General features: G+C 37.4%; 1 protein-coding gene across 1 annotated transcript in view; it reads left to right on the forward strand.

The window, feature by feature from the left end:
• The window catches only part of LOC128199928 (uncharacterized), a 154,357-nt gene that overhangs the window by 104,935 nt on the left and 23,369 nt on the right, over positions 1-26,053 (forward strand). Inside the window, exon 2 of the mRNA XM_052891571.1 lies at positions 24,128-24,322. Within this exon, the coding sequence (XP_052747531.1) occupies positions 24,128-24,322 (195 nt within the window). The remainder of the gene's footprint in view (positions 1-24,127; positions 24,323-26,053) is intronic.

Below are 26,053 nucleotides of genomic sequence, written 5' to 3' on the forward strand. Positions count from 1 at the left end.
AATCTCAGGAACTACTGGTCCGATTTGAAAAATTCTTTCATTGTTAGATAGCCCATTTATCGAGGAAGGCTATAGGCTATATATTATCCCCATATGCCTACGAGAACGGGAACCACGCGGGTTCAACCGTGCGGCGTCAGCTAGTATTGAAATAAACATAGTGGCATTATATAGACATTCGAACTTTCGATGCCTGATGGATTGACGCTGGTTCCTAGGGAAATGGGGCGCGCCTTAATGTGGTACGCTACTTGCGTTGACACATTAGGGCCAAATACAAATAGGCATGATTTGTATAGCTTTTAGGATAAGTTAGTTCAAGTTAATTCGATTGGACTTTTAAGTGATGTTGATGTGTAACAGGGGCCGATGGTTCTTAACAAGCCGATTCCTATCGGGTTACCTTTTAAAAATCCAGGAGTATTACGGACGTCAATAATTTCACGTACTCAGCCAAAAACACATTCAGACTAAAAAACCCTGTTACCTACGAAAAAAATTAAATCTTCGCTACTTATGTGAATATAGTAAGTACCAAAAAAACTGGTCTGATGATGGAGTTGAAAATAAAAAAGGCAAAAGAAAGCGAAAAAGGTCGGTTTTTTCCCTCTAAAACCCTATTAGGAATATACTTAATTTTCAACAATGAAAATTCATGTTTAGTTTACGAACTTTGGAAGATCGAGGATAAAGTTATAACACAAAAACAACTTAGCAAACGTCGTCATCAACCCATATTCGGCTCACTGCTGAGCTCGAGTCTCCTCTCAAAATGAGAGGGGTTAGGCCAATAGTCCACCACGCTGGCCCAATGCGGATTGGCAGACTTCACACACGCAGAGAATGAAGATAATTCTCTGGTATGCAGGTTTCCTCACGATGTTTTCCTTCACCGATTGAGACACGTGATATTTAATTTCTTAAAATGCACACAACTGAAAAGTTGGAGGTGCATGCCCGGGACCGGATTCGAACCCACACCCTCCGGAATCGGAGGCAGAGGTCATATCCACTAGGCTATCACTGCTCAGCTAGCTACTAGCTAGCTAGCTTAGCAAACGTAATAAACGTTAAATCATAGTTTACTGGTCAAACTGTTGTAGCCGAATCGACTTCGATATTAATACCGTCACTAGCGGCAGTCCAATACCGTAGATCGGATTCAATCAACTTAATGGCGCTATGCTTTCTTACATAATGTTCTTTATTAAAGATTGACGAATGGACATCACAGTTCTATCGGTTAAATAGGAAAACTTATGAGTGACTTTTCGGAGCTAACCGTAAATAGAGATAAAATTATTCTATTTTTGAGAGGCTGTTGTTGGCTGTACTAGTAAGGTTACTAAGTACTACCAGGAAGGTTAGTAGAATAGAATAGAATAGAATAGAATATATCTTTATTTGTCCACACACGAGTAATAAAATAAAATAAACAAACAGAACACACAAATATCTGGTCGTGGACAAAACAGGTATCCACCTCAGCACGATGCCACAGCGAGCTGTGGCGCTGGTTTTCAGGTGAAACCTTGTGAGTTCACGGACGTGTCTACGTGACGTGTCTTAACTTAAAACTTAGTACGGTAACTATAAGAATTTTAACGTAATATGTATGTTGTATAACTGTTGACGGCCGCGTGGCGCAGTGGGTAGTGACCCTGCTTCCTGCATCCACGGCCGTGGGTTCGATTCCCACAACTGGAAAATATTTGTGTGATGAGCATGGGTGTTTTCCAGTGTCTGTGTGTATTTATACATTATATAAGTATTTATATGTAGTATATAATTGTATATTAATATTATAATATCAACTATCTTAGCACCTATAACACAAGCTACTATGTATGCTTACTTTGGGGCTAGATAGTGATGTGTATTGTTTAAGTATATTTATTTATTTATAACTATTAATTAAGCAGCAGTAAAAAAACAGCTGGTTAGTAACAACTTTTAATAACCTCGTTATTGATTCAAGTTGGAAGGAGTTTACTAAAACTTGTTACTAACCAGATGTTTTTTTTAATTTTGTTTAATTAATAGTGATACAACTTAACAGCCACAATGTCCTACAAATTGCATGGAATCTTGCTCCGACGCTCAATAATTTTTATTACCTGGTAACCCAGTTAGCTACCAGAATCATCATCGTAAATAAAAATGTTAAGCGTCTCCTCAAGATGAAATTACTCACGGAAATTTAACTTGATAGTAATATTGTAAAAATGTTCTAGGGATCCTGGGCTAATCACACTATTACACTAATATTATAAAAGCGAAAGTTTGTGTGTAAGTGTGAAAGTGTGTAAGTATGTTTGTTCCTCTTTTACTCTGCAACTACTGAAGCGATTTGTCGATTTACGATTTACTTGTCCTCAGTCTTCATCACCTGTCTATGTGGAAAGTCACAACCTATCTATGTGGAAAGTTCTCATTAATATAAATTAATCAAGCCGTTTGGGCTTGATTAATTTGGTAACTGCTTTAAATTGCCGAGGAGTTCCCTCGTCTGTTTTATGGCTGCATCATCAAAACGATTTGAAACCTTCATGAAATTGTAGTGCTTAAAAGTACTAAATGGAAAAGTTTACGAACACACTAGACACTCATATAATTTTCGAAAGTTCCCCTCAATTTCTCCAGGACTCCATCATCAGATCTTCACATGATGGCAATGGGACCAAATGAAGACTATACCGTTTCAAACAAAAAAAGAATTTTTGAAATTAGTCCAGGCGTCTTTGAGTAATCGGTGTACATACATAAAAAAAAATACCAACCGAATTGAGAACCTCTTCCCTTTTGAAGTCGGTTAAAAACTTAGTCCAAGTTCCGGCCATATAGTTTTTTTATAGGGCACTTTTGACAAAATCAGTTTCAACCAATTCCTTAATGTTCCTAACAAAACATTATACATTATTATTGCCCAAATATAATGGAAATGCAGACTGAGTTTCTCAAGTATGTCAGCTACCCCCAATATGAATAGAAGTGGTTGTAAATTGCAAATGTATCACATTTGCAATTCGTCCCAAATATTCGTGGTATGCCTAAACGCGTCCCGGGGTTATTGATTTAGAATTCCATTTCACCGGCAAATATAACATGAGACCCAGATTTCTCGAGGCCGGATAAAGGTATATATGAGACTAACAGCCGATGGACGTACACTGCAGGACATAGGCCTTTTATAGGGACTTCCAAACATCACGATTCTGAGGCCGCTAGATGTCGTCAGTCTACTTGGCAACACTACGCTATTTAATGCGGGGTTGCCATTCGAGTATCTTGGCACCCCAACGTCCATCGACTCTTCGAACTATGATCCCGCCCATTGCCACTTCAGTTTCGAGACACGTTGAGCTATGTCGGTGACTTTTGTTCTTCTACGGACTTTGGTTCTTTCTTTTAAGTAATGGTGAGTAGAGATCACTTAACTGCGGTTTGCGGACGATGTATTCATAATCTCAGAGACTCTGGATGACCTTAACACCATGCCTTATGACTTTAGCAGAGTTTCTCAACAAATGGGCCTCAAAATGAACATTGACAAAACTAAAATAATGTGTAATCTATACTAATATTATAAAGAGGTAAAGTTTGTAAGTTTGTAAGTTTGTCACATTTTTTAAATGGGGTAATCTTCGGAACTACTGGTCCGATTTTAAAAATTCTTTCACCAGTAGAATGCTACATTATCGGGGAGTGCTATAGGTTATATTTTATATTGGTATCATATATATTAGCCGAGTTATCACATTTTTTGTCATACAGGTCGGACTGAAAATCCTCTTATACAGACTTATTCGCATGCGCTGCCTTAACTATTGTGTAAAATTGAAATTAATATATGGAGACTTTATGTATCTTTAAAAGTTCTACAAAAAAGTCCGCGACACCATATATCTATCTTCTATATATTAGCTGATTTTTAATTTTATATACTTAGGTTTACGTCATTATTTATACAACTAAATTTTAATCCTTATTAAAATAAATTATTTAATAATCACAAGGGTATTATGGAGATAAGATTTGCCCTTTACAGTATGTTAATTACTTAAATAGTTTCGGAGATAATACAAAATTTCTAAAAGACGCAGAAATTCCACTATATGACGCCCGGCGCTTTCATTTACGTAGTTCCCGTTCCCGTGTGAATATGGAGATCAAACATAGCCTTGGACACTCGCAAATAACGTAGCTTTCTATTGGTAAAACAATTTTTCAAATCGGTCCAGTAGATCCAGAGATTACCTCCTACAACCACACGAACTTTACCTCTTTATATTATTAGCATAGAAGTCTCTATTTCTCTTGGTCATACCACCACTCTCGAAGGACTGGACCGACTTTGCTAAGGGTAGGAGTAAGATAGAGAAGTTACAGGGTAGGTTAGGGTACGGGTAGGGAAGCGTAGGGGTAGTGTAGGGGTAGGGTAGGTTTAGGGCCGGGTTTAGGGTAGTGGTAGGGTCGGGGTAGAGGTAGGGTAGTGGTAGGGTAGAGGTACGGGTAGGATAGGGAAGTGGCAGGGTAGGGGTAGGATAGGCGTGAGATAGGGGTACGGGTGGGATAGGGGTAGGAAAGGGATAGGGTACGGGGAGGGTACGGGTAGGATTGGGGTAGGGTATAGGTAAGGTAGGGGTAGGGTAGGGGTAGGGTTGGGGCAGTGGTAGGGTTGGGGTAGTGATAGGGTAGGGGTATGGTAGGGGTAGGGTAGGTTAGGTTAGGTTAGGGGGTAGTAGTAAAATTGACATCGAATTTTACGCAGACGAAGTCGCGGGCGTCCGCTAGTGCTCATATATAGCTATACTTGAGAACGTTGCACTCAAAATTCCAACTCGGCTAGCCAGCATTTGGGAAACTGCGCGATATTTTGTTGTCCAAAATTCCTCAGCGTTGCCAGTGATGACCTATGGCTCTGAGACTTGGCTGCTAACTATGATAATCTCATAAGAAGTCGTCTCAGAATTGTCACATAAGAAGGCTCAGAGACACACAGCGGGCGATGGTACCAGCTATGCTAGGAGTATCTCTGCGTGATCGAATCAGAAATGAGGAGACCTTCCTTAGTACTCGTAAATCTGACAAGTCTAAATTTTCTAAATACTTTATTAATAACTAGCGGACGCCCGCGACTTCGTCTGCGTAAAATTCGATGTCAATTTTACTACTACCCCCTAACCTAACCTAACCTACCCTACCCCTACCATACCCCTACCCTATCACTACCCCAACCCTACCACTGCCCCAACCCTACCCCTACCCTACCCCTACCTTACCTATACCCTACCCCAATCCTACCCGTACCCTCCCCGTACCCTATCCCTTTCCTACCCCTATCCCACCCGTACCCCTATCTCACGCCTATCCTACCCCTACCCTGCCACTTCCCTATCCTACCCGTACCTCTACCCTACCACTACCCTACCTCTACCCCGACCCTACCACTACCCTAAACCCGGCCCTAAACCTACCCTACCCCTACACTACCCCTACGCTTCCCTACCCGTACCCTAACCTACCCTGTAACTTCTCTATCTTACTCCTACCCTTAGCAAAGTCGGTCCAGTCCTTCGAGAGTGGTGGTATGACCAAGAGAAATAGAGACTTCTATGCTAATAATATAAAGAGGTAAAGTTCGTGTGGTTGTAGGAGGTAATCTCTGGATCTACTGGACCGATTTGAAAAATTGTTTTACCAATAGAAAGCTACGTTATTTGCGAGTGTCCAAGGCTATGTTTGATCTCCATATTCACACGGGAACGGGAACTACGTAAATGAAAGCGCCGGGCGTCATATAGTGGAATTTCTGCGTCTTTTTAACCGACTTCCAAAAAGGAGGAGGTTCTACGTTCGGCTGTATGTATGTTTTTTTTTTTTTTTTTTTTATGTATGTCCAGCGATAATTCCGTCAATAATAGACCGATTTTGAAAATTCTTTTTTTGTTTTGTAGGGTTTACTTCCAGGGTGGTCCCATTTTTTTCATGTCAGGATCTGATGATGGCATCCTGGAGAAATTGAGGGGAACTTTCGAAAGTTGTAGAGACGGCTAGTACGTTTATTAGTGTTTCCATAAGGTATTTTAAACCACTACAACTTTATGAAGGTTTGGAGTTGGTCTGATGATGGAGCCGAAACACAGACGATGGAACTCGTCAAGGATTTACAGCAGTCACCTTTTGTTTGGGCTTGATTAATTTGTATTGATGAGTACTTTCCACCTATATGGGTTGTGACTGTATTAAGGGTCTGGTGATGAAGACGAGGGACAGTGAAGAGAACTCCTCGACGGTTCACAATAGCTACCTTGTGTTTGGACTTCATAAATTTGTATTGATGAGAACTTTCCACCTAGATGGGTTGTGACTGTATTAGGGGTCTGGTGATGAAGACGAAGGATAGTTAAGGGAACTCCTCGACGGTTCACAGTAGCCACCGTGTGTTTGGACTTGATAAATTTGTATTGATGAGAACTTTCCACCTAGAAGGATTGTGACTGTATTAAGGGTCTGGTGATGAAGACGAGGGACAGTGAAGAGAAATCCTCGACGGTTCACAGTAGCTACCTTGTGTTTGGACTTGATAAATTTGTATTGATGAGAACTTTCCACCTAGATGGATTGCGACTGTATTAAGGGTCTGGTGATGAAGACGAAGCACAGTGAAGAGAACTCCTCGACGGCTCACAGTAGCTACCTTGTGTTTGGACTTGATAATTTTGTATTGATAAGAACTTTCCACTTAGATAGGTTGTGACTGTACACACGCAGTGGGTATGCTAACACTAAAAATAAAAAAATAAAAATTTTAATAAAAAAAATTCAACCGACTTCCAACTCAAAAAATAACTTTAACTAAAAAGCAAAAAATAACATCCTACCTATGTGCTACCTTCTGATCAGTTTGAAGGCGGTGCCAAGCCAGTGTCGTGTTTTAATTAAAGCTGTTTCTGGAATAACCACAGAATTTTTGTAGTTTAAACATCACTGGCTTGGCACTGCCTTCAAACTGATCAGAAGGTAGCACATAGGTAGGATGTTATTTTTTGCTTTTTAGTTAAAGTTATTTTTTGAGTTGGAAGTCGGTTGAATTTTTTTTATTAAAATTTTTTAGAAATTTTGTATTATCTCCGAAACTATTTAAGTAATTAACATACTGTAAAGGGCAAATCTTATCTCCATAATACCCTTGTGATTATTAAATAATTTATTTTAATAAGGATTAAAATTTAGTTGTATAAATAATGACGTAAACCTAAGTATATAAAATTAAAAATCAGCTAATATATAGAAGATAGATATATGGTGTCGCGGACTTTTTTGTAGAACTTTTAAAGATACATAAAGTCTCCATATATTAATTTCAATTTTACACAATAGTTAAGGCAGCGCATGCGAATAAGTCTGTATAAGAGGATTTTCAGTCCGACCTGTATGACAAAAAATGTGATAACTCGGCTAATATATATGATACCAATATAAAATATAACCTATAGCACTCCCCGATAATGTAGCATTCTACTGGTGAAAGAATTTTTAAAATCGGACCAGTAGTTCCGAAGATTACCCCATTTAAAAAATGTGACAAACTTACAAACTTACAAACTTTACCTCTTTATAATATTAGTATAGACTAGCTGACGCCGCGCGGTTTCACCCGCGTGGTTCCCGTTCCCGTAGGAATACGGGGATAAAATATCAATAGTCAATAGCCTTCCTCGATAAATGGGCTATCTAACACTGAAAGAATTTTTCAAATCGGACCAGTAGTTCCTGAGATTAGCGCGTTCAATCAAACAAACAAACAAAATCTTTAGCTTTATAATATTAGTATAGATGCCACTTCGTAACTTGCTTTAACTGTAGAAATCAACAGACAGATAATAAAAGAATTTTATGATAGTGATAGGATGTAAGGGTGTTTAATTAAAATAGGGACTTCATATCAGTTTCAGGATTTCAGAGAATTAATTGCTATGTCTGAGACGGGATTAGGGTCTGTGAGATATACGAAGTACGAAAACTTTGCTTACTTATTATATCTACTATATTACTGTTTGAATTTATTTAAATACAAATTTTATCTCGGTAATAACCCAGTTCAATTTACTTTAAATAATTAAAATATTTCACACATACTTGTAAATTCAAAAATCATGATTAATGATGATGACTGGGACCAATGTCTGTACGCGTCTCTGAGGCACGAGGGTCTAACACCAACGCGGCAGAATTATAATTATTGGTAACTAGCTAACGCCGCGCGGTTTCACCCGCGTGGTTCCCGTTCCTGTGGGAATATGGGGATAATATATAGCCTATAGCCTTTCTCGATAAATAGGCTATCTAACAATGAAAGAATTTTTCAAATCGGACCAGTAGTTCCTGAGTTTAGCGCGTTCAATCAATCAAACAAACAAACAAACAAGCAAACTCTTCAGCTTTATAATATCTTGTCTGTCGGTTTGTTACCGAATATACTTTGGTGAGTGTGCTCAGGAACTTCACCATCTAGTTGATCTTTCTCCTTTCTGCCACAGAACAGCAAGACGTCACGAACGGCGGCATTCCATATATTGTGGATGTCCAGGCAACTCGTACGAAACGATTTGCACCCACATTTCTGATTCGTACAGCATAAATATGGAATGCCCTTCCGTCATTTGTGTTTTCTGACACTTATAATTTAAACACCTTCAAAGCAAGAGTGAATAGGCATCTTCTAGATAAGCGCGCTCCAACTTAGACCAGGCTTAACTTCCCAACTCTCAGCTGAAAGTTTATATTGAAAAATTCTTAGAAGAAAGAAAAGCGCAATATGTCATAGTCTGACTCTGGCTTCGAATCTCGTGATCTCGTGATTAAGCCGCATAGGCTAGCCACTGGACCTACAAGCAAAAATCATATTTGTTATACAACTAGCAGACGCCGCGCAGTTCCTACAGTAAAAGAATTTTTCAGTAGTTTCGAAGCCTATTCAATGCAAACGAACAATCAAATCATTTCTCTTTATAATATTAGTAAATAAATGAGAGGTATAGAGAATATTTATTAATAATTTAATAATGTACGCTTCATTTTAATAATAGTATGAGTTGGCACATGCCAGATTTGATTGTCAATAGACGCAGACTGCATTCAAGATGGCGGTCGATCAATGGTTGCCATGGAAACGCGTCGGGAGCGCTCAGCTGGCCCGGAGTACTGAAACCATAGCACCATAGCGTTATGTTGCTTTTTGCTTGACAGAGAGAGACGGCTGAACAATTCAACGTGTGTAACGGAGATAGAGAAAGGAAACTTTCACAGGCTTACAGGTTTCAGGCGTGATTTTTTGGTATAATTCGCGAAGTTCAACGAATTGTTATTTATCGCAATACGTCATTATCTATACGGTCATCATAATTAGATCGACTACAAGTATTATGGTTGTTTTAATACTGTAGGTCTATTTTCTGGAATATTTGTTGTTTTTTTATTAAGTATATGCTATTAAACAACTATAATTATTCGACTTTCGACCAATCACAGATAAGTATTGTTTGGGAAAAATAACCTTTTATTAGATACCGACTTATTTTAAAATTCAAAATATTTTAATTAAAATTATAGTACGAGCTTCCACATCGATAGGAATAAAACACGCACATAAAACTCATGTGCGTGCCAATAAATAAATAATGTTGAACTATATAAGTATGTAAAATTAATACATACATAAAGTATTGGTTAAATATAAAACAGTGAGTGTGTATTCACCCCTATGGGGCTTTGTAAATTTTATCTCTATGAAACGACACTTTCACGAAAATTTTAATCCCTAGGATTTATTGTGTCGTTTTTAGGTTTTATTTACGGAAACTGGTAAATGAACCCAATTCAAAACCCTGTTCCTCTCCAATCAGTTGTAAAGACCGCGTTGACAATAATATAAAAAATTATTACCTAAGTCTATTACTACAAAAATCGGTATTTTTCCTGAAAAATGTGCTTTTTGAAATTACGGTTTTATTCTCCGGGAAATAGTCGAATACGCATGCTGGGCTTTACTTTATAATCGAGGCTTTATTAAAAATATCCAATCTCATATTTCATATTGTATCAAAAACGACAAAGTTGTTACGATAATTTAATTAAACTGAAATATCGGATCTGTGACGCACTCGGATATCATCAAAGGTATCTATTTACGGAACAGCGACTAAACTGGGAACGAATCGATTAATCTTATACCATTACAGGCAACAGGAGCCACTACATACTTTCCTCCTTTCTCCAAATAAGTATTTATGTTTGTAATTTATTTAACTTTAATTGTTTGAATTTGGGATTTTATTGAATATTTCACTAAGTATATTTAAAAAAATTAGGTATAATTTTCTTTACCAATAACTCTAAAACTGTCAAAGCTAATAAATTGGCCAGTTTTTAAGTGAAATTTTCTAAATGATTGTGCGTCCTATTATTATAAGAGGTCAATGGTATACCATTCAAATAATATCATTATAACTATATTCTAAACAGAACAACCAAACCAAAGAAAACAAATAATATGATTCGTTCCTACCGAAGTTCCCAATATTGAAAATATCGCCAAACCCATACCCAATATCACAATGATATTGCTGTAATAACCGAAACCGGGTTGGACCTTTATCGGAACGAATAATATTTTGTTAGCCGATGTTATTGTGGAATGTAAATGTTGGTGATAATCGCTTCACAATGAAACAGTTGTTAGTAGTGACTGTTTCATTGTCTGTTTCATCGTTTAGACATTAGATTGATTTGAATGACGAAGTCTAGCTGTCTAGAGCCGTGATAGCACAGTGGATATAACCTCTGCCTTCGATTCGGAGGCCGTACGTTTCAATCCGGTCCGGGGCATGCATCTACAACTTTTCAGGTGCATTTTTAACATACCTACCTGAAAATTTTCTTAATTCTCTACGCGAATTCTTTCAATACGCATACAGCCAGCATGGTGGCTTATTAGCCTAACCGGTCTCATTCTTAGAGGAGACTGTTGCTTAACAGTGAGCCGAATATGGGTTTTTAATGATCAAAAAGGTTTCTTTGTTAGATACCACCCAGCAGTCACTCTATATAATTCAAAAAGGTGTTTCTGATGTCTTGTCATTTCTTTAGTTTATGCACAAACGATGCTACAACACCCAAAGTTAAAATGTCTTCCCAAAATAGAATAACTGTTATATATTTTGTTGTGTTAATAGTTGTACACGTAAAACTATTAAAAAATTAACAAATATAGGTACTAGTTACTCCTATAATTTTTGAAAGTTCACCTCGATTTTTCCAAGATCCCATCATCAGATCCTAATATCATGACTAAGGCACCACTGTACTGTACTGTACCTTTTAAACAAAAAAATATTTTTTCAAATCGGTTTAGGCGTTTTCGTGTAACCGGTGTACATACATAAAAAAAAACATACCAACATATTGAGAATTCGTTCTTTTTGAAATCGGTTAAAAAGCATGAATCGTACTATGCTCGTCAGCGAGATAAACTCAATACGTGGTAATAACGTAAGCAATATTTGATGCGATAACATTTCTGGGGCACAATGTACAGATATAGGTTACATATGTACTGATGCAGCAATGAAAGACGAATAAATATGATTAAAAGCTTTCGTCGATGTTGGAGTTTTAGCTTTCCGTTGACAATGTGGTGGCAGCACTATATTGTTCTTTAGAAATCGAAAGCATTTTTGTTTGTGATCCAGGTCAATTTAATCAAAACTATTGCTATTAGAACGAGTAAGTGCTATGGAGGAAAATTCATCTGTAGCTTCCAAACAATGAAAGAATATTTTTCAAATCTGTTCAGAATGCCTAATGGGAGTTTTCAATATTTCATACCGTTACTATCGCGTTGACATAAACGCGAATTTGTATAGAATTGAAACAGTTGTGCAGTAGTGCCACTAGATGGCGCTTTTTCAATTCCTAAGAAATTCGCGTTTACGTTAACGCGATAGTATTAGTATCAAACTGCCACTAGGCCCTCAGTTTAGGAGCTTATTCAATGCAAACAAACAAACTATCAAATCATTCCTCTTTATAATATTAGTGTATGTAGGCGCCTCATTGTAAAATCGAAAATATGGTTAGAAAATTTTCATTTAACGCATTTAGCTAGTTCCTATAATGGTGTCTGATGGAAAATGCAAATGAGGTTAAAGAGAAAAATTATTTTAAAAGAGCGCGCTGAGCTGAGACTGTAATATACATAAAGCCAGCGAGATGTTATTACTCTAGATACTACGTAGCCTATAACGCAAGGATCTGCCGTATTATTACAAAACAACCGTGAACTAAACTTTTTTTAAGTAAACGATAATTGAAATATTTTTTGCTTGAGTTTCCCTTTGAATATTATTATTTAATTTATTATGTGGAAACCCATCCCCTGGAAGCAGCATTTCACAAAGTTCGACAAAGTTTGCTGTTCACACAGTGTCGGTATATTGTGTAAAAAAAGATTTAGGGTAGGGCAGTGTAGGGCCTAAGTTCCCTTAGGTCAAAGTGAAGCTTGACCGGGTCCGCTAGTTTATTATATTTAATAATATACCCAGCAAACATTATTTTGCCTTGTAATTTTTTTATGGTATACCACCCTTGTCCCTTTGGGGCATGAAAAATAGATAACAACCTAATTTCACACATGCAGAATATTTGTAAAATAAAAACCTTCATCAAAATCAGTGAAGCTGTTTCTTTCGGTGATTTTTATACCTACTCTACAAATTCTAGATGCACTAACATCTTATGGCATACAGCAGAAAGACCTTTTAAAGAAAGCAAGGTTATTTAGTATCATGTATAAATTAAATTTAACTCCGTTCTGACTAATAGAAGATGCAATTAGTAGAAGTAACTTTGTTTAATAGGTTAATTTTTTAGTCTTCTTGCTGACATTCATTTTATTTCTGTCTCGTAAGATTTCATATGTTTTGAAATTAAAAGGCTTAGTTAGACAAGTCATAGACACAAAATACTTGATAGTAGGTACAAAAAGTAAACAGACGAATATACAGTAAGGAACTGCAGTATGTTGTGATATCAAAATCGAATATGTTTTAAGTTACAACGGCACACTATGTCTATTCTTCTTTTCTTTCTCTTCCATTATTTCTCTGTCTACAAAAATGGACATCAGGGAACAGTATTGAATCTGTATCGGCCATTGCCGTTTCCCAATATGGCGTGCGCGAGACGAGCGATGCGCGCCGACTATTTATAAGACGCGTGCGCGCCAACGCGGACGGCTATCCCATGCTATAATTATAAACGGACACATTACGAATCGTGTACGCGGTACATCGTGAGAAATATTGCGTGTATTCGTAATTATCATATCAGCCGATGGACGTCCACTGCAGGACATAGGCCTTTTGTAGAGGCTTCCAAACATCACGATCCTGAGCCGCCTGCAGTTAATCGCTTGATGTCGTCAGTCCACCTGGTGGGAGGTCGACCAAAATTGCGCTTTCTAGTGCGGGGTTGCCATTCCAACACCATGGGGCCCCAACGTCGATCGGCTCTTCGAACTATGTGCCCTGCCCAATGCTACTTCAGCTTCACGACTCGCTGAGCTAGGTCGGTGTTATGTCTATAATGTTGAGTCAACTATTAATGTTCCGTTAGTCGTTTCAGTCAATGGTCTTATAGCGAAAAGCTTCGACCAATTCCTCAAGACGTTTGATTGGATCAAGGGATACAGAAGGCAGTGATTCTGGAGACGGCGCGAATTGTGAGGAGGTTCCTCACTCTGGAACTCTAATCGCCGGGTGCTTGCGCACTGGAAGGGCTATTTTTAATAGTGTTTTGTATTTTATCAACATATTTAAAAATAAAAAATAAATAAAAGAGACAAAAAAATGTCTGCAATCTTAACAACAATAATTTTTATTTGGCAGCAAGCAAGAAAGTATATAGAGCGAGTGTTCAAAGGATACTAAAACATTAGATTTTTTTCTTCAGCGTTCTTACAATCTGAGGCTAAACTGACTTCCAGACGACCTTGTGAAAACTTGTCAAGCACACACTAACTTATTACGTTAATTACAATAAAATGAACTTAATCTTTTTGTTGTTCTTACATTTCAGTTTCACTTCAATTTGGCGTGTAAACACGAATTGTGCCACCCTGTCGCTAGAAATACCCACAACAAAAGTTAAATTAGATCATTAGTTCCAACAGGGCCTTATTTATACAATAGCTCCTTGGGTTATTACGGCCTAACTTGCGAAATTACGCAAATTAGCCGCTGTGGGGTTGAACACTTGATCGATGACGCCATTATCAAAGTTAAGGTCATTTTTAGTAACATTAGGCACGTCGAAATCACTTAAATATTATTATGTATTCTTATAACAAATTACGATGAAGGGTGTGGGATGTTATAATGCACAAGTGTATGCGAAAATACAAGTGTTATTTTCATTTCCAGACTCCTTAAGTTTAATAGAAAGCTTATTAAGGCAATATGCAAAGTATGGGACGAAACAACTTTACGTGCTCTCCGAAGCACAGGCAAGGTATAAAGAAATTCATATTATGGTCGATGTACCTACTATTAATATTATAAACGCGAAAGTTTGTATACATGTGTGTGTATTTGGATGTTTGTTTGAATGTTTATTACTCTATAACGCCGCTACTACTAAAGCGAATTGGCTGACATTTTGAATGGAAATAGATTTTACTCTGGATTACGGTTCCAGCGGGATTTGTGAAACACTGCATTCCATGAGGACCATTCCATAGTATTTTAATTAGAGTCTTAGATGGTACTAAACTAACTACGGCAACTAACCTCTCTCTATAAGCAGACTCCTTAAGAGAGAGATTCTGTTTAACACCTGCTGTCGGCATCCAAGCTAGAAGCTAGCTGTAACATCCAATACACAATCAAATAAAATTAGATATATAGCGAATATTACAAGAAATACAAGCAAACGTTAACCAGTTAACTTTGTGTGTAGCCAGTTTGATTATCGTTTAACAAATAAAAGCGGTAAAATAATGGAATTATAGACGAATATTAAGCCTACAATAACAGCATGTTAGCGTGCTGAAGAACGATAAAGTTACTCGTAACTACTTACTTAGAACCTAAGCATTAATATAAACCATAATACGTATATACGCGTTTATACTTGTGTACCTTTAAGAGTGTGCAATATGTAATTTGGTGGTTACAAATGATTCTGGATCTCAGATTCTGGAGAAGTTAAGAGCGTGATATTTGGATAAATGATATTTCAAAGTGTTAGCTTCGTTATGACTATACAAAATACATAATTTGTAAAACTTTTCTCGATAGTTTATTTTTTTGAAAAATACATGTTTTGCTCACTTTCAATCTCAGGAAAAGCAAACTTGTTTTCTTAAATTTTTGTTTTGTATAGAAAATTAGTTATATATCTTGAACATGGCTTACCATCAGGTGAGATTGCAGTCAAGGGCTAACTTGTTAGGAGTAGGATGAAAATCCACACCCCTTTCGGTTTCTACACGGCATCGTACCGGAACGCGCGTCCCACTGCAAAACAGAGCTTTTAGCGTTTTCTGTTCTGTGATAATAACCAATTTATCTTCAATACTAAATAATTTATCCTAGTAATATAGAAAAACAAATGACAGTGTTGAAAGCTTGTATTGAGCATTCAATTTATATTGCTAAAACCTTATTTATCTTATTGAATATTGATCTCTCTCGACATTTATCAATCTTTCGGCTTACGGACCAAACGTTTTATTAATTTAAATGCAAATGGGCAAGCGGAATGAACGTGCTAATCTTTTCAAAATACACTCCGATAGAAACGTAGCTAAAGAGGGTTCTACAATATAAATGATCTCATTAAGTTGTTAATCCTTATCTATATATACAAAAAAAATAATTGAAATGTCTATTTGTAATTTTTAATTAACAACTTTTCACTAAATGCATATAAAGTACCATACTAGCGAACGCCCGCGGCTACGTCCACCTTTAGACTTTCTTAATCCGGCCCTATCGCAAAATCCGTTGTGGACGTCTACTATCTATAAACTACCTCCCTGCCGAATTTCATCTTTGTACGTGAAGCGGTTTTTGATATCGTGATGAATGACCTTTCGCATTTATATATTAAGATTCATTTAAAAAATCAATTTTTAAATTTTTCGTGTCTATTCTGGGTAATCATTGAAATAGCTAGATTAATTTTGACGTGACTTTATTTCTTCAAACAATTTACACAAAACCTTGACAAAATATATCTACTTTACTTACACGCTACACGTAAACCTTCTTCATAACATTTATGCATTAGTGAAAACCGCATGAAAATCCGTTCGGTAGTTTTCGAGCTTATAGCGAACAGACAGACAAACGCGGCGGAGCACTTTTTTATTTGGTATTAACCGAGGGCCTGCGGTTTCACCCGCCTAGTTCCCGTTACCGTGAAATTAATAAAAATAAAATATAGCCTATGTCACTCACAAATAGCGTATCTTTCTAGTGGTAAAACAATTTTCAAAATCGATTTATTATAGATCCAGAGATTACCCCTACAATACCACAAACATTACCTTTTTATAATACTAGTACAGTGGATATAAATAGTATTAGTATAGAGCTAGCTAGAGATAGCTATAGAGATTAAACATTTAACGTAGAGATCATTGAGATTAAACGAATGGGAATAGTTGTCCGACTTTTAAATTGACTGAGAATCAGGCCGCTTACAAAGCGTTGAATGGCCGCTCCTATTATTGTCAATCCTAGTTACAGGACCATGATCCAAATTCCAAATACCTACCTGCTACCTACTCTAAAACAAACAAGATACTATGCGCACTTCACAAACGCTTGAAGCAGCTGCTGAATATGCTCAATCCTACTACTTTAGTATTTTATTCGCGTATCAACATTTTTTGGATTTACCGCAATAGGCGTATTTTTTTTTTTATTATTCTTTACAAGTTAGCCCTTGACTGCAATCTCACCTGATGGTAAGTAACGATGCAATCTAAGTTGGAAGCGGGCTAACTTGTTACGAGGAGGATGAAAATCCACACCTCTTTTGGTTTCTTTGTCGGTAGGGTGGTAACTAGCCACGGCCGAAGCCTCCCACCAGCCAGACCTGGACAAATTAAGAAAATCTCAGTCTGCCCAGTCGGGGATCGAACCCAGGACCTCCGTCTTGTATATCCGCCGCGCATACCACTGCGCCACGGAAGCCGTATATAGCGGATGGGCCGTGTGGGCCTGGCCCACCCTAGAATGGTCCAGTGCCCACTCTAGAATTCTGGCCTACCGATTTAAAATTCTATGATGGACGCCAAAATACAAAATATACAAAGAAAAATCAATAAAATCAGTCGACCCATTTCAGAGGCCAGCCTCCACAAACATTGTAAACGACATTTCTATAATGTGTGTCGACTCTGTTCAGCGGAATGTCAGGGGCTGGACCCTTAAGGTTTGCCTGGGCCCACCCTAGCAAATAATCCTAGATACGCCAATGTTTACCGCCCAAAAATCGTACGTACTCGATTAAAATACTAAAGTAGTCCGAAGGCATAAATACTCATATCTAATGACTATGTATTTGCGGCGCTTGCCTTTGAGACGTTAGGCCCTTGGTCATCAGACACCAAAATTTTTTTTAATTCTATGTCTGACAAATTGATCCATGCGTCAGGTGACCCAAGAGCTGACGCTTATTTGGCCCAAAGGATGTCCTTACCTTAAATGGCTAAACATTTAGATGATCTGTATTTGTTATAATTATTTTATTTATTAAAAATTTAGAATTATTCTTTTAATTCTTAGTCTTCATTTATTTATTTATTATTATAAATGAAGACTAAGAATTAAAAGATGATTTCATGATTTCATTACCACGTCATCTTTATCATTTTTATCCGATGGACATCCATCGCTGGTATGGAGTAGTCATCATCACCAGCAACTCTCTGTTACCCGTTTAATGTCATCGGACCACCTAGTAACAGTAAAAAAATACTGAGACTAATTTTCAGCTAACAAGAACTCCTTATGTTCCTGGTAACAACTGACAGTTTCGTCTTATCATTCGGGTCATCAAATTAGAAACACTCGTCGGGACATCTATTATTTTTGGCACACGGTCTTTTTTCCTAGCCAAGTTTCACACGTTAAAACTAATTAAGGTTCATGTCCTATTTCCATGTACATATAAGCGCTGGCCTTTAATAAGTATTGTGGATATTTTTACTAAAAGTCCGTAGGGTATACGATATGACGTAGGTATAAAAGATTATGGGTCAAGGAGAGTCCAAAAATGAATTTAACGACCGCGCCAATATAACGGCAATAGATACAGGCTATAAAAGATTGGAATGTTATCACAGATAAATGAAAACATCTTCTATTGCGTAAAAGTTTTCAGCGATTGGCGGAGACAGAGAAAATATAGACAAATGATTATTACAGTGAACCATTTTTTTTCTACAACTTATTTTGAGATATCTGAGTAATTATAATTTGCAACAAGAGGCTGTAATTTTGTGTTCACACTACGTTAATTTTATATTTTTAACAAAAGTTTAAAAATCTATTTGGTACTAAACGACAAATTGTCAAAATTGTTTGACCCGTTGTTGAGTCTGAAAAAACGGACTCTTTACTTATGCGTGGACTCACGTGTTTTTGTCTATCTGTTTGTCTATATCTTTGTCTGTCTGCGTTTAAATTGTAATTTCACTGTCTACTGATTTTATGAGAGACAAAGTAAGATAAGATTATTGCCAGCTGATATTACAAAACTCAAGTTAATGAGTTTAGAAATCGTAATGAAAGTGTATCCTTCAATCTCGAGATATAAAATTAGGAACTTTAATATTGTCATATAGATTGGAACTGCACAGTATACTCGGAATGTGCACAGGAGCTATTTGAGCTTGTACCACCGTCACCATTTTACTGCAGGGCACCGGGTAGGTCCATCCCTATATCATTGATATCCCTAAAACATGTACGAAGCGATTTACTTATTCGTTTCTTATACGCATGGTATGATGGATCTCTCTCCCGAAGTCATTGTTTCCTAATTCTTACAACCTGGGCATATTTAAGAAGAGAGTGAATAGGCATCTTCTAGACAAGCGTGGAGGCAAGAAATTAAATATCACATGTCGCAAACGGTGAAGGAAAACATCTTGAGGAAACCTGCATACCAGAGAATTTCCTTAATTCTCTGCGTGTGTGAAGTCTACCAATCCTTGCATTGGGCCAGCGTGGTGGACTATTGGCCTAACCCCTCTCATTCTGATAGAAGACTCGAGTTCAGTAGTGAGCCGAATATGGGTTGATAACGACACACTATAGTCTCTAGGTACCTTTGACCTATATGGTAAAATATATAGTTTAATAATTATATGTTGTATTTGTTTTTGCTTTTGCTGTAATTCTATTCCTTATTTTCTGGCATATTTTTCTATAAATTGTTCCCTTAGCATTTAGAATATTAATTACCACTCAAGGCTGCTAATCCAAGTTGTTTTATTTTGCCTTTGGTGTAGGTCACGGTCTTGCTTCCTATAGGGAAAAAGTGTATTTAAAACCCTAAGAGGCGTGCATCGGGGTCATAGACCGACAAGGCTAGTGGTATGAGTGGGAAGCACTTAAGCTAAATTCGCACGCTGCAGCTGCGACTGTGGCCAGAAATAGCTGGAAGACAGTAATCGATAAAACTGAAAATGGCCGATGTATTTTAACCATGCATTCTACATAGGTACCCTACTGTTTCAGACATTATTTTGCGAATGTCTGCTATATTGTGCTATGTTTATTTTGCAATTATCCGTACTGTCATATGCAATAATTCATAGTCACATTGAAGCTATAAAACCAGTCATGCTTTTATTTTCTAATTGTGTGAGTCCCGTAGGCTCCTTAATGAGACCTCAGCGGTGTCACCGAGGTTTTGGGCGAACGCAGAAGCATCAGCGCGCCTTTTGGGGCCCGAAGGCATGAGCAGAAAATGTGGGCGGAACGACTCTCTAAGGGCATCACCTCTGAGACGCAGACTTAGAGGGCCATTTTAAAAGGGTGTTATGGCCTGAGTGTATCAATGCGGGTACCCTCGAGATCATGGGTTAAACAACCTACGTCCAGATGACGTTAGATATCGGGGACCTCGTCTTCGCCGGCTGGTATGCTTGAAGTAGTGATACTTTGAAGTGATACAAGATATGCTTGATCTAATCAAAATAAAGAGATCTACAGAAGGTCCACAGACCACAGTTGTTGACATACGAGTAGCTTAACTGAAGTAGCATTGGGGATGGATATACAGAATACTCCCCACTAGGTGGACTATAGTCAAAAGAGTTGCAGAGAGATGTTGCATGCATATGACTCGATTTCATGGATTTTTGAACTTTTTCATGAGGCGTACGTCCAGCAGTTATCATCCAGGGGCTGATAACTGCTGGACGGTCGACGTGATGATGATGATGAGGATGATGATTATGGTTTAATTTCGTCAATGTGAGACGTATGATGGTATTAAGCCTCATCTTTCTGTGCCTACACGAATTTTTGGTAGGCTGTTTGTGTAATAGTTATATATCAAATACGCGTTCAAATCATTATTTATTGATACACGAGGCTGACGTTGGTCCTAACCTTATCGTATGCTAAAATCAGATGTTCCAATTTGTAATAGATCGTATCGCCCACGCCCTGTTTATTTCTGTACAATATTTATTTGCCTCTATAATATTATGTTTGACGTATTTTCTGAGACAGAACATGCGTGCTTACCCAGGGGTCCTAACACGGGTCAGTTTATTTAGACGGCTTTTTAGAATTCTAAAAGCCTACGAAAAACTCAGTCAGGAATTTAATATTTGCCAAGATTTGATCTACTTGCCCTTGATCCTACATCCTTGATCTACAAGATTTTGCCCTTGCTTTTTTACAGGCGATCTATCAGCAATATATACAAGGCAAACAATTTAGCGTTTCTGTGTGCTAAGAAGTAATCAGTCAGGATTATAATTTTTAACTTGGTTGTTTTTCTCTTTGATGATCCCAGAAGGCAGCAGAAGGATGCACTGAGGGTGGCGACTTACCTTTATAACCCGCTTAGTATTCATAGAAGTTAAGGTCCTCTGTGGGAAGTCTATGGTCTCACCGACTTATAAAAGATCTACCTACAGAGTGAATATAAGCTATAATAGGTACCCTTTTCTACTTTAGCTCACAAACACTGTAAATTGTTTATTTCAATAAAAAAGATGACATATATACACAAATAGAACGCACACTAAGAAATCACCTGCAGAGTCCACATTTCCCCACGACTTACTCAAAAGTGGTTGAACCTGACAGCTGCAAAAAATCAATAATTTCACCTGCTGAACAGCAGTTTGAATTCTCAACATATTTTGTTTTGCTGATATTATTAGTAGCCAACAATTTGAGTAGCTAATTATATTTACTACCGCGTTGTAGTAAGAATATTGTATTCGTAGTTATGTTATTGTTGTAATTATAAATTAATTTATTAAACTTACTTTAATAAAGGAATGTTGTACTCGTATGTGAGCGAGCTTGTCTGGCAGTATTACTGGCAAGCAGCATTGCTGAGTTGAGTTGTCAGTGTGCCGGTGTAGTAAGTAAGTAAAAGTACACTACGCTTAACACCCACTTATTATTATATTATCCTTCAGTTAATGTGTATAGCCCAGTCATATTAGGTAAAAGGGTCAACTGCGGAATGAAAGATAATAAGCTGTAAATTATTTAAATTATTATTTAATAGCAATAGTTCTAGGTCTTATTAAAAAAAGCGTTGTTTTACCTTACAAAAATTATATGCTTGTTAAGAGAACCAAATTTTCAAGTAAATAAAGTAATGAAACTGAATCTGGCAATTTCACTGAGTCGCAGACTCGTTAGTTAACGAATGTTTACTAAAAACATTAACCTGTGCTGATTGAGAGAAAGCCTCCAGTCGAACTATCGAAGCTAAACCAGACATCAAACTGTAGTAAGTATATAATTTTGTTTTCGGCAAGTTTTCCATAAAAAGAAGATAATATTTCTAAAAGGGACATTTACATTTAGTTCCTATCACAATCTGTTATTTTCTGCATATTACTTTCACAAAATAATGTCGATGTTTCACATCTGCCAGGCGTCCCGTGACGGCTCAAATTTTTTTGTAATTCTACCTATTGAACAAATAACCAAGATCAACCTATAACATAAAATAATGAATCTTTTGTGTTAAAGGCTGGTCTTTCTTACCTTCTTTATGATTTATCAGGATTTTTAGCTTTCTCCTAAGTTTTACCGTTTCTAAAACATTCATTCAGAAGATCGTCGTTTGATTTTGATTCACATAAAACATCTATCCTAATACCTCAATGACTTCACGGTTAAAGTTCCGGACTCAATACTGAAAGGTCAGATCCCACTTCTGACACTGTCTTTGTTACTAATTGGAATGGAATAGAAATATTGGCGATATTTAAAAATATATGGCAAATATTTCTTTAAAAAGGCATAAATAAATAACCCTGAAATGGCACTTAGACTTGTCCTTACGAAGGGCAAACATAATGACTTTATTTTTATCGTCCCTCCTCGTTGCTACATAATGATACAGACAAGGATAATTCGTTATAAGATGTAGGGTACACAGAAATTTATTAGAAAGGAAAATAAAATAAATCTTATAGCACAAGAGTCAGCCACATTTTCTCCACTACAGATAAACAACATTTTTTTATAGTCGAATATTAATGTGTTAAAAAGGGTACGATAATAGTTCAGTAGACGGGGATCGAACCTATGACCTTTCGGTGTTTATCAATAGTTAGGTATAGTTAGCGAAATAATCAAATGGACCAAGCAGGCAATTCATCATATTTGACGTTTGCTAGTTAACATAATATAAGAAATTGAGATTATATTGTAACAAATGTTATTCGGTGTCTACTAGTGGATAACATACAGTACAGGTACATGATATTTCTGTATTGATTTGATGTTTTATTTTAATAGGTCGATAATAAAGACTAAAATAGTGAATAGGCCAGCCGATATTAGGTGTCAAACCATTGTCCATAATGCCTGCCCTGTGACCATCAAACTGAGTTAGATATTAAGCCTGGAATACCAATTTGAATGCTGCTTTACGACTGGATCAAGGGTTGGATACAGAAGGCTCTATTCTTGAGACGGCGCGTATTGTGAGAAGGTTCCTCGCTCTGGAGCCCTGACCACCAGTTACTTGGGCACTCAAATGTCCCGCAGCAGTTATAAATTTTTAGTAGTGTTTTGTATTACATATATTTTATACTTTAATAACATTGTTAAAAATTAAAAAAGAACAAATAAATATATAAAAGAAAATTAAAATGGTGTTTTATTAACATTTTAAAAACTTTTACTAAGTAACGTTCTCATTGTTAACGCATAAGTTGTGAGAATAATTTGAAACTAGGGACCTTTAATATTCAAATTAGCGAAATACCTTTTAATATTAGGTAAAACTTGAATTTGTAAACATCGTGCTAAGAGGTACAGAATTCTTTAGAGGTCATTCATTAAAATATCTTTAGGTACCAATATTATAAATGCAAATGGTATTTATATTTCTTTGTCGATACCAAACTACCCGTGCCTTGTGGCAACTTCACCCCATTGGCTAGTACAGTTACACAAGCAACCTGTTCGCGTTCGGCTTTGCTATTAAAAGGAGATAGATATGGACTTACTGTAAAATCTTCTTTTCACATTTCACCATCACAGTTTAGGAGATCACATAGTTATTGGTAACATAAAAGCGAACAGATGAATTGTCGCGGTGCGCGCGCGCAAACGTATATAAGAAGCGATGGATTACGTGCGATTTTGATAAGTTTTCAGCGGCGTGGAGGAAATTACGGGAATTTATGCGGGAAAGAGAGGAACTTATAGGATGCGTTGGAGTAGAAGTGAGATAGGAAGCGTTAGCTTTGCGCGAACACAACCTATAATCGGCGACAAACATGAACTTAATCCGCTTATGATGAAGTTCTAAAATCCAATTATTTCTTCCACAGAACTACGCAGCGTCAACTCCTCCGAAGCCTTCATCAGCGCCGCCGCATACGACGCTCCAACGGTCGGTGCGCGCGGCGCCGTCCCGGGTCATCCCACGCTTCCACTTCCCCAGGGGGCGACCCCCGCCTGCACACCAACAGGACCACGCCGTGCAGAAGGTCCAGTCAGCGTTTGCGACCTTCCCGAATAGCCAGGTTAGTATTGATTTATCTTTTTAACTGACTTCAAATGAGTAGGTTTCTAATTCATCGGAATCTTCCAGTCCGCATTTGCGATCTACCCAATTAATGAGGTTAGTATTGCTTACTGTTTTCAATATAATAATAATAATAAAGCCTTTATTTCCAATAATATATAAACAAAAACATTATTCATCATAAATCTAATAATATTCTTTTAAACAAACATGTCAATTCTAAATTGAAATTTTTATAAATGTTTTATGTCAGAAAAATTCTTCTTCTATGTTAATATTTGTTTAGTCCAATTTAGTCAAAGAAAATTAGTTCTATAAGTTTACGTCACTGCTTGCTGTCAATTAATTATTATTGAAACGCCCATTTTTGGGCATAGGCCTCCTCCATCCTTCTCCATTTATCTCTGTCTCTCGCCAACCTTGTCCAGGTAGTCCCCTCTGCGTCGACGATGTCGTCGCGCCAGCGGCGTCGCGACCGGCCTCTCGATCGACTCTCGACTGTTTTCAATGGATATCATAAAGTAGAAGTATTTACTTGGTCACGGCATCACATGTAAACGCGTTATCAATGCCGCTGCACACAACGATCCAACGGTCAGTGCCATCCCTCGACATCCCGCGTTTCCACTTTGACCCCCGCCTGCGCAATAACAGGACCACGCCATGTAGAAGGTCCAATCAGCGTTTGCGACCTTCTCGAGCAGCCAGAGAAATACGAAGCCGTCGTTAGCAAAGCAAGCATACCTTTCCGAATAGCCAGGAAAATGTATTTCGTTATTTTAAACCGATTTCAAATTTAGAAGCAGGTTCTCAATTCTGTTATGCAAACTGTCCAGTCGGCTTTTGCTACCTTCCCCAACAGCCAGATTAGTAGGTAAGTATACGAAGCCGACATTAGCATAGCAAGCATAAGGTATCTTTCCGAATAGCCAGGTACTTCGTTATTTTTAACCGACTTCAAAATAAAAGCAGGTTTTCAATACCGCTGCGCAAACAGCCCAGTCGGCATTTGGTACCTTCCCCAACAACCAGTTTAGTTTACTCTCTGAATAGCTCTGCAGCTCTTCTCTCAAAGGTGTAGAGAGGCGTTCCGCCCATCCCTTCTGCTTCTGCCTTATGGCCCCATCAGGCGCTGCTTCTGCGCTCGCCCGAAACCCCTGTGATGCCGATTAGGTCCCATTAAAAGGCACTCACGGGAAAAAAAAACCACATTAATCACCTAACAGTAATTCAGATAGCAAAAAATAGTATTTAATAACAACAATTTAGATATACCTACAAACAAAGTTTAGCAAAATTAGCCACAAAGCCAATCTAAACAAATATGTCAGTAGGTTATAAACCGCTATACAGAATCTCGATACAATATGTATTAACTAGTGTCAAAATAAGTTGTTATTTGTGAATAAATGTTGTTGGTACTAGAGTATTTAATAACAACATTTCAGTTAAAACCTACCTATTAGAAAATTAAGCAAATTTAGCCACAAAGCCTAAACCAATATGTCAGTAGGTTATAAACCACTATACGGAATCTCGATACAATATGTATTAACTAGTGTCAAAATAAGAAGAAGAAGAAGAAGAAGAAATACTTTATTGCACACAAAAATACAATTATAAATTGAAAGATTAGAAAACATAAATTAAACTTAGCATGCAAAGGCGGCATTATTACTATAAGTAATCTCTACCAGGCAACCCCTGACGAGAGAACTTGCGAAGAAAA

The sequence above is a fragment of the Bicyclus anynana genome, chromosome 4 (genome assembly GCF_947172395.1).
Source record: "Bicyclus anynana chromosome 4, ilBicAnyn1.1, whole genome shotgun sequence".
NCBI classification, from domain to species: Eukaryota; Metazoa; Arthropoda; class Insecta; order Lepidoptera; family Nymphalidae; genus Bicyclus; species Bicyclus anynana.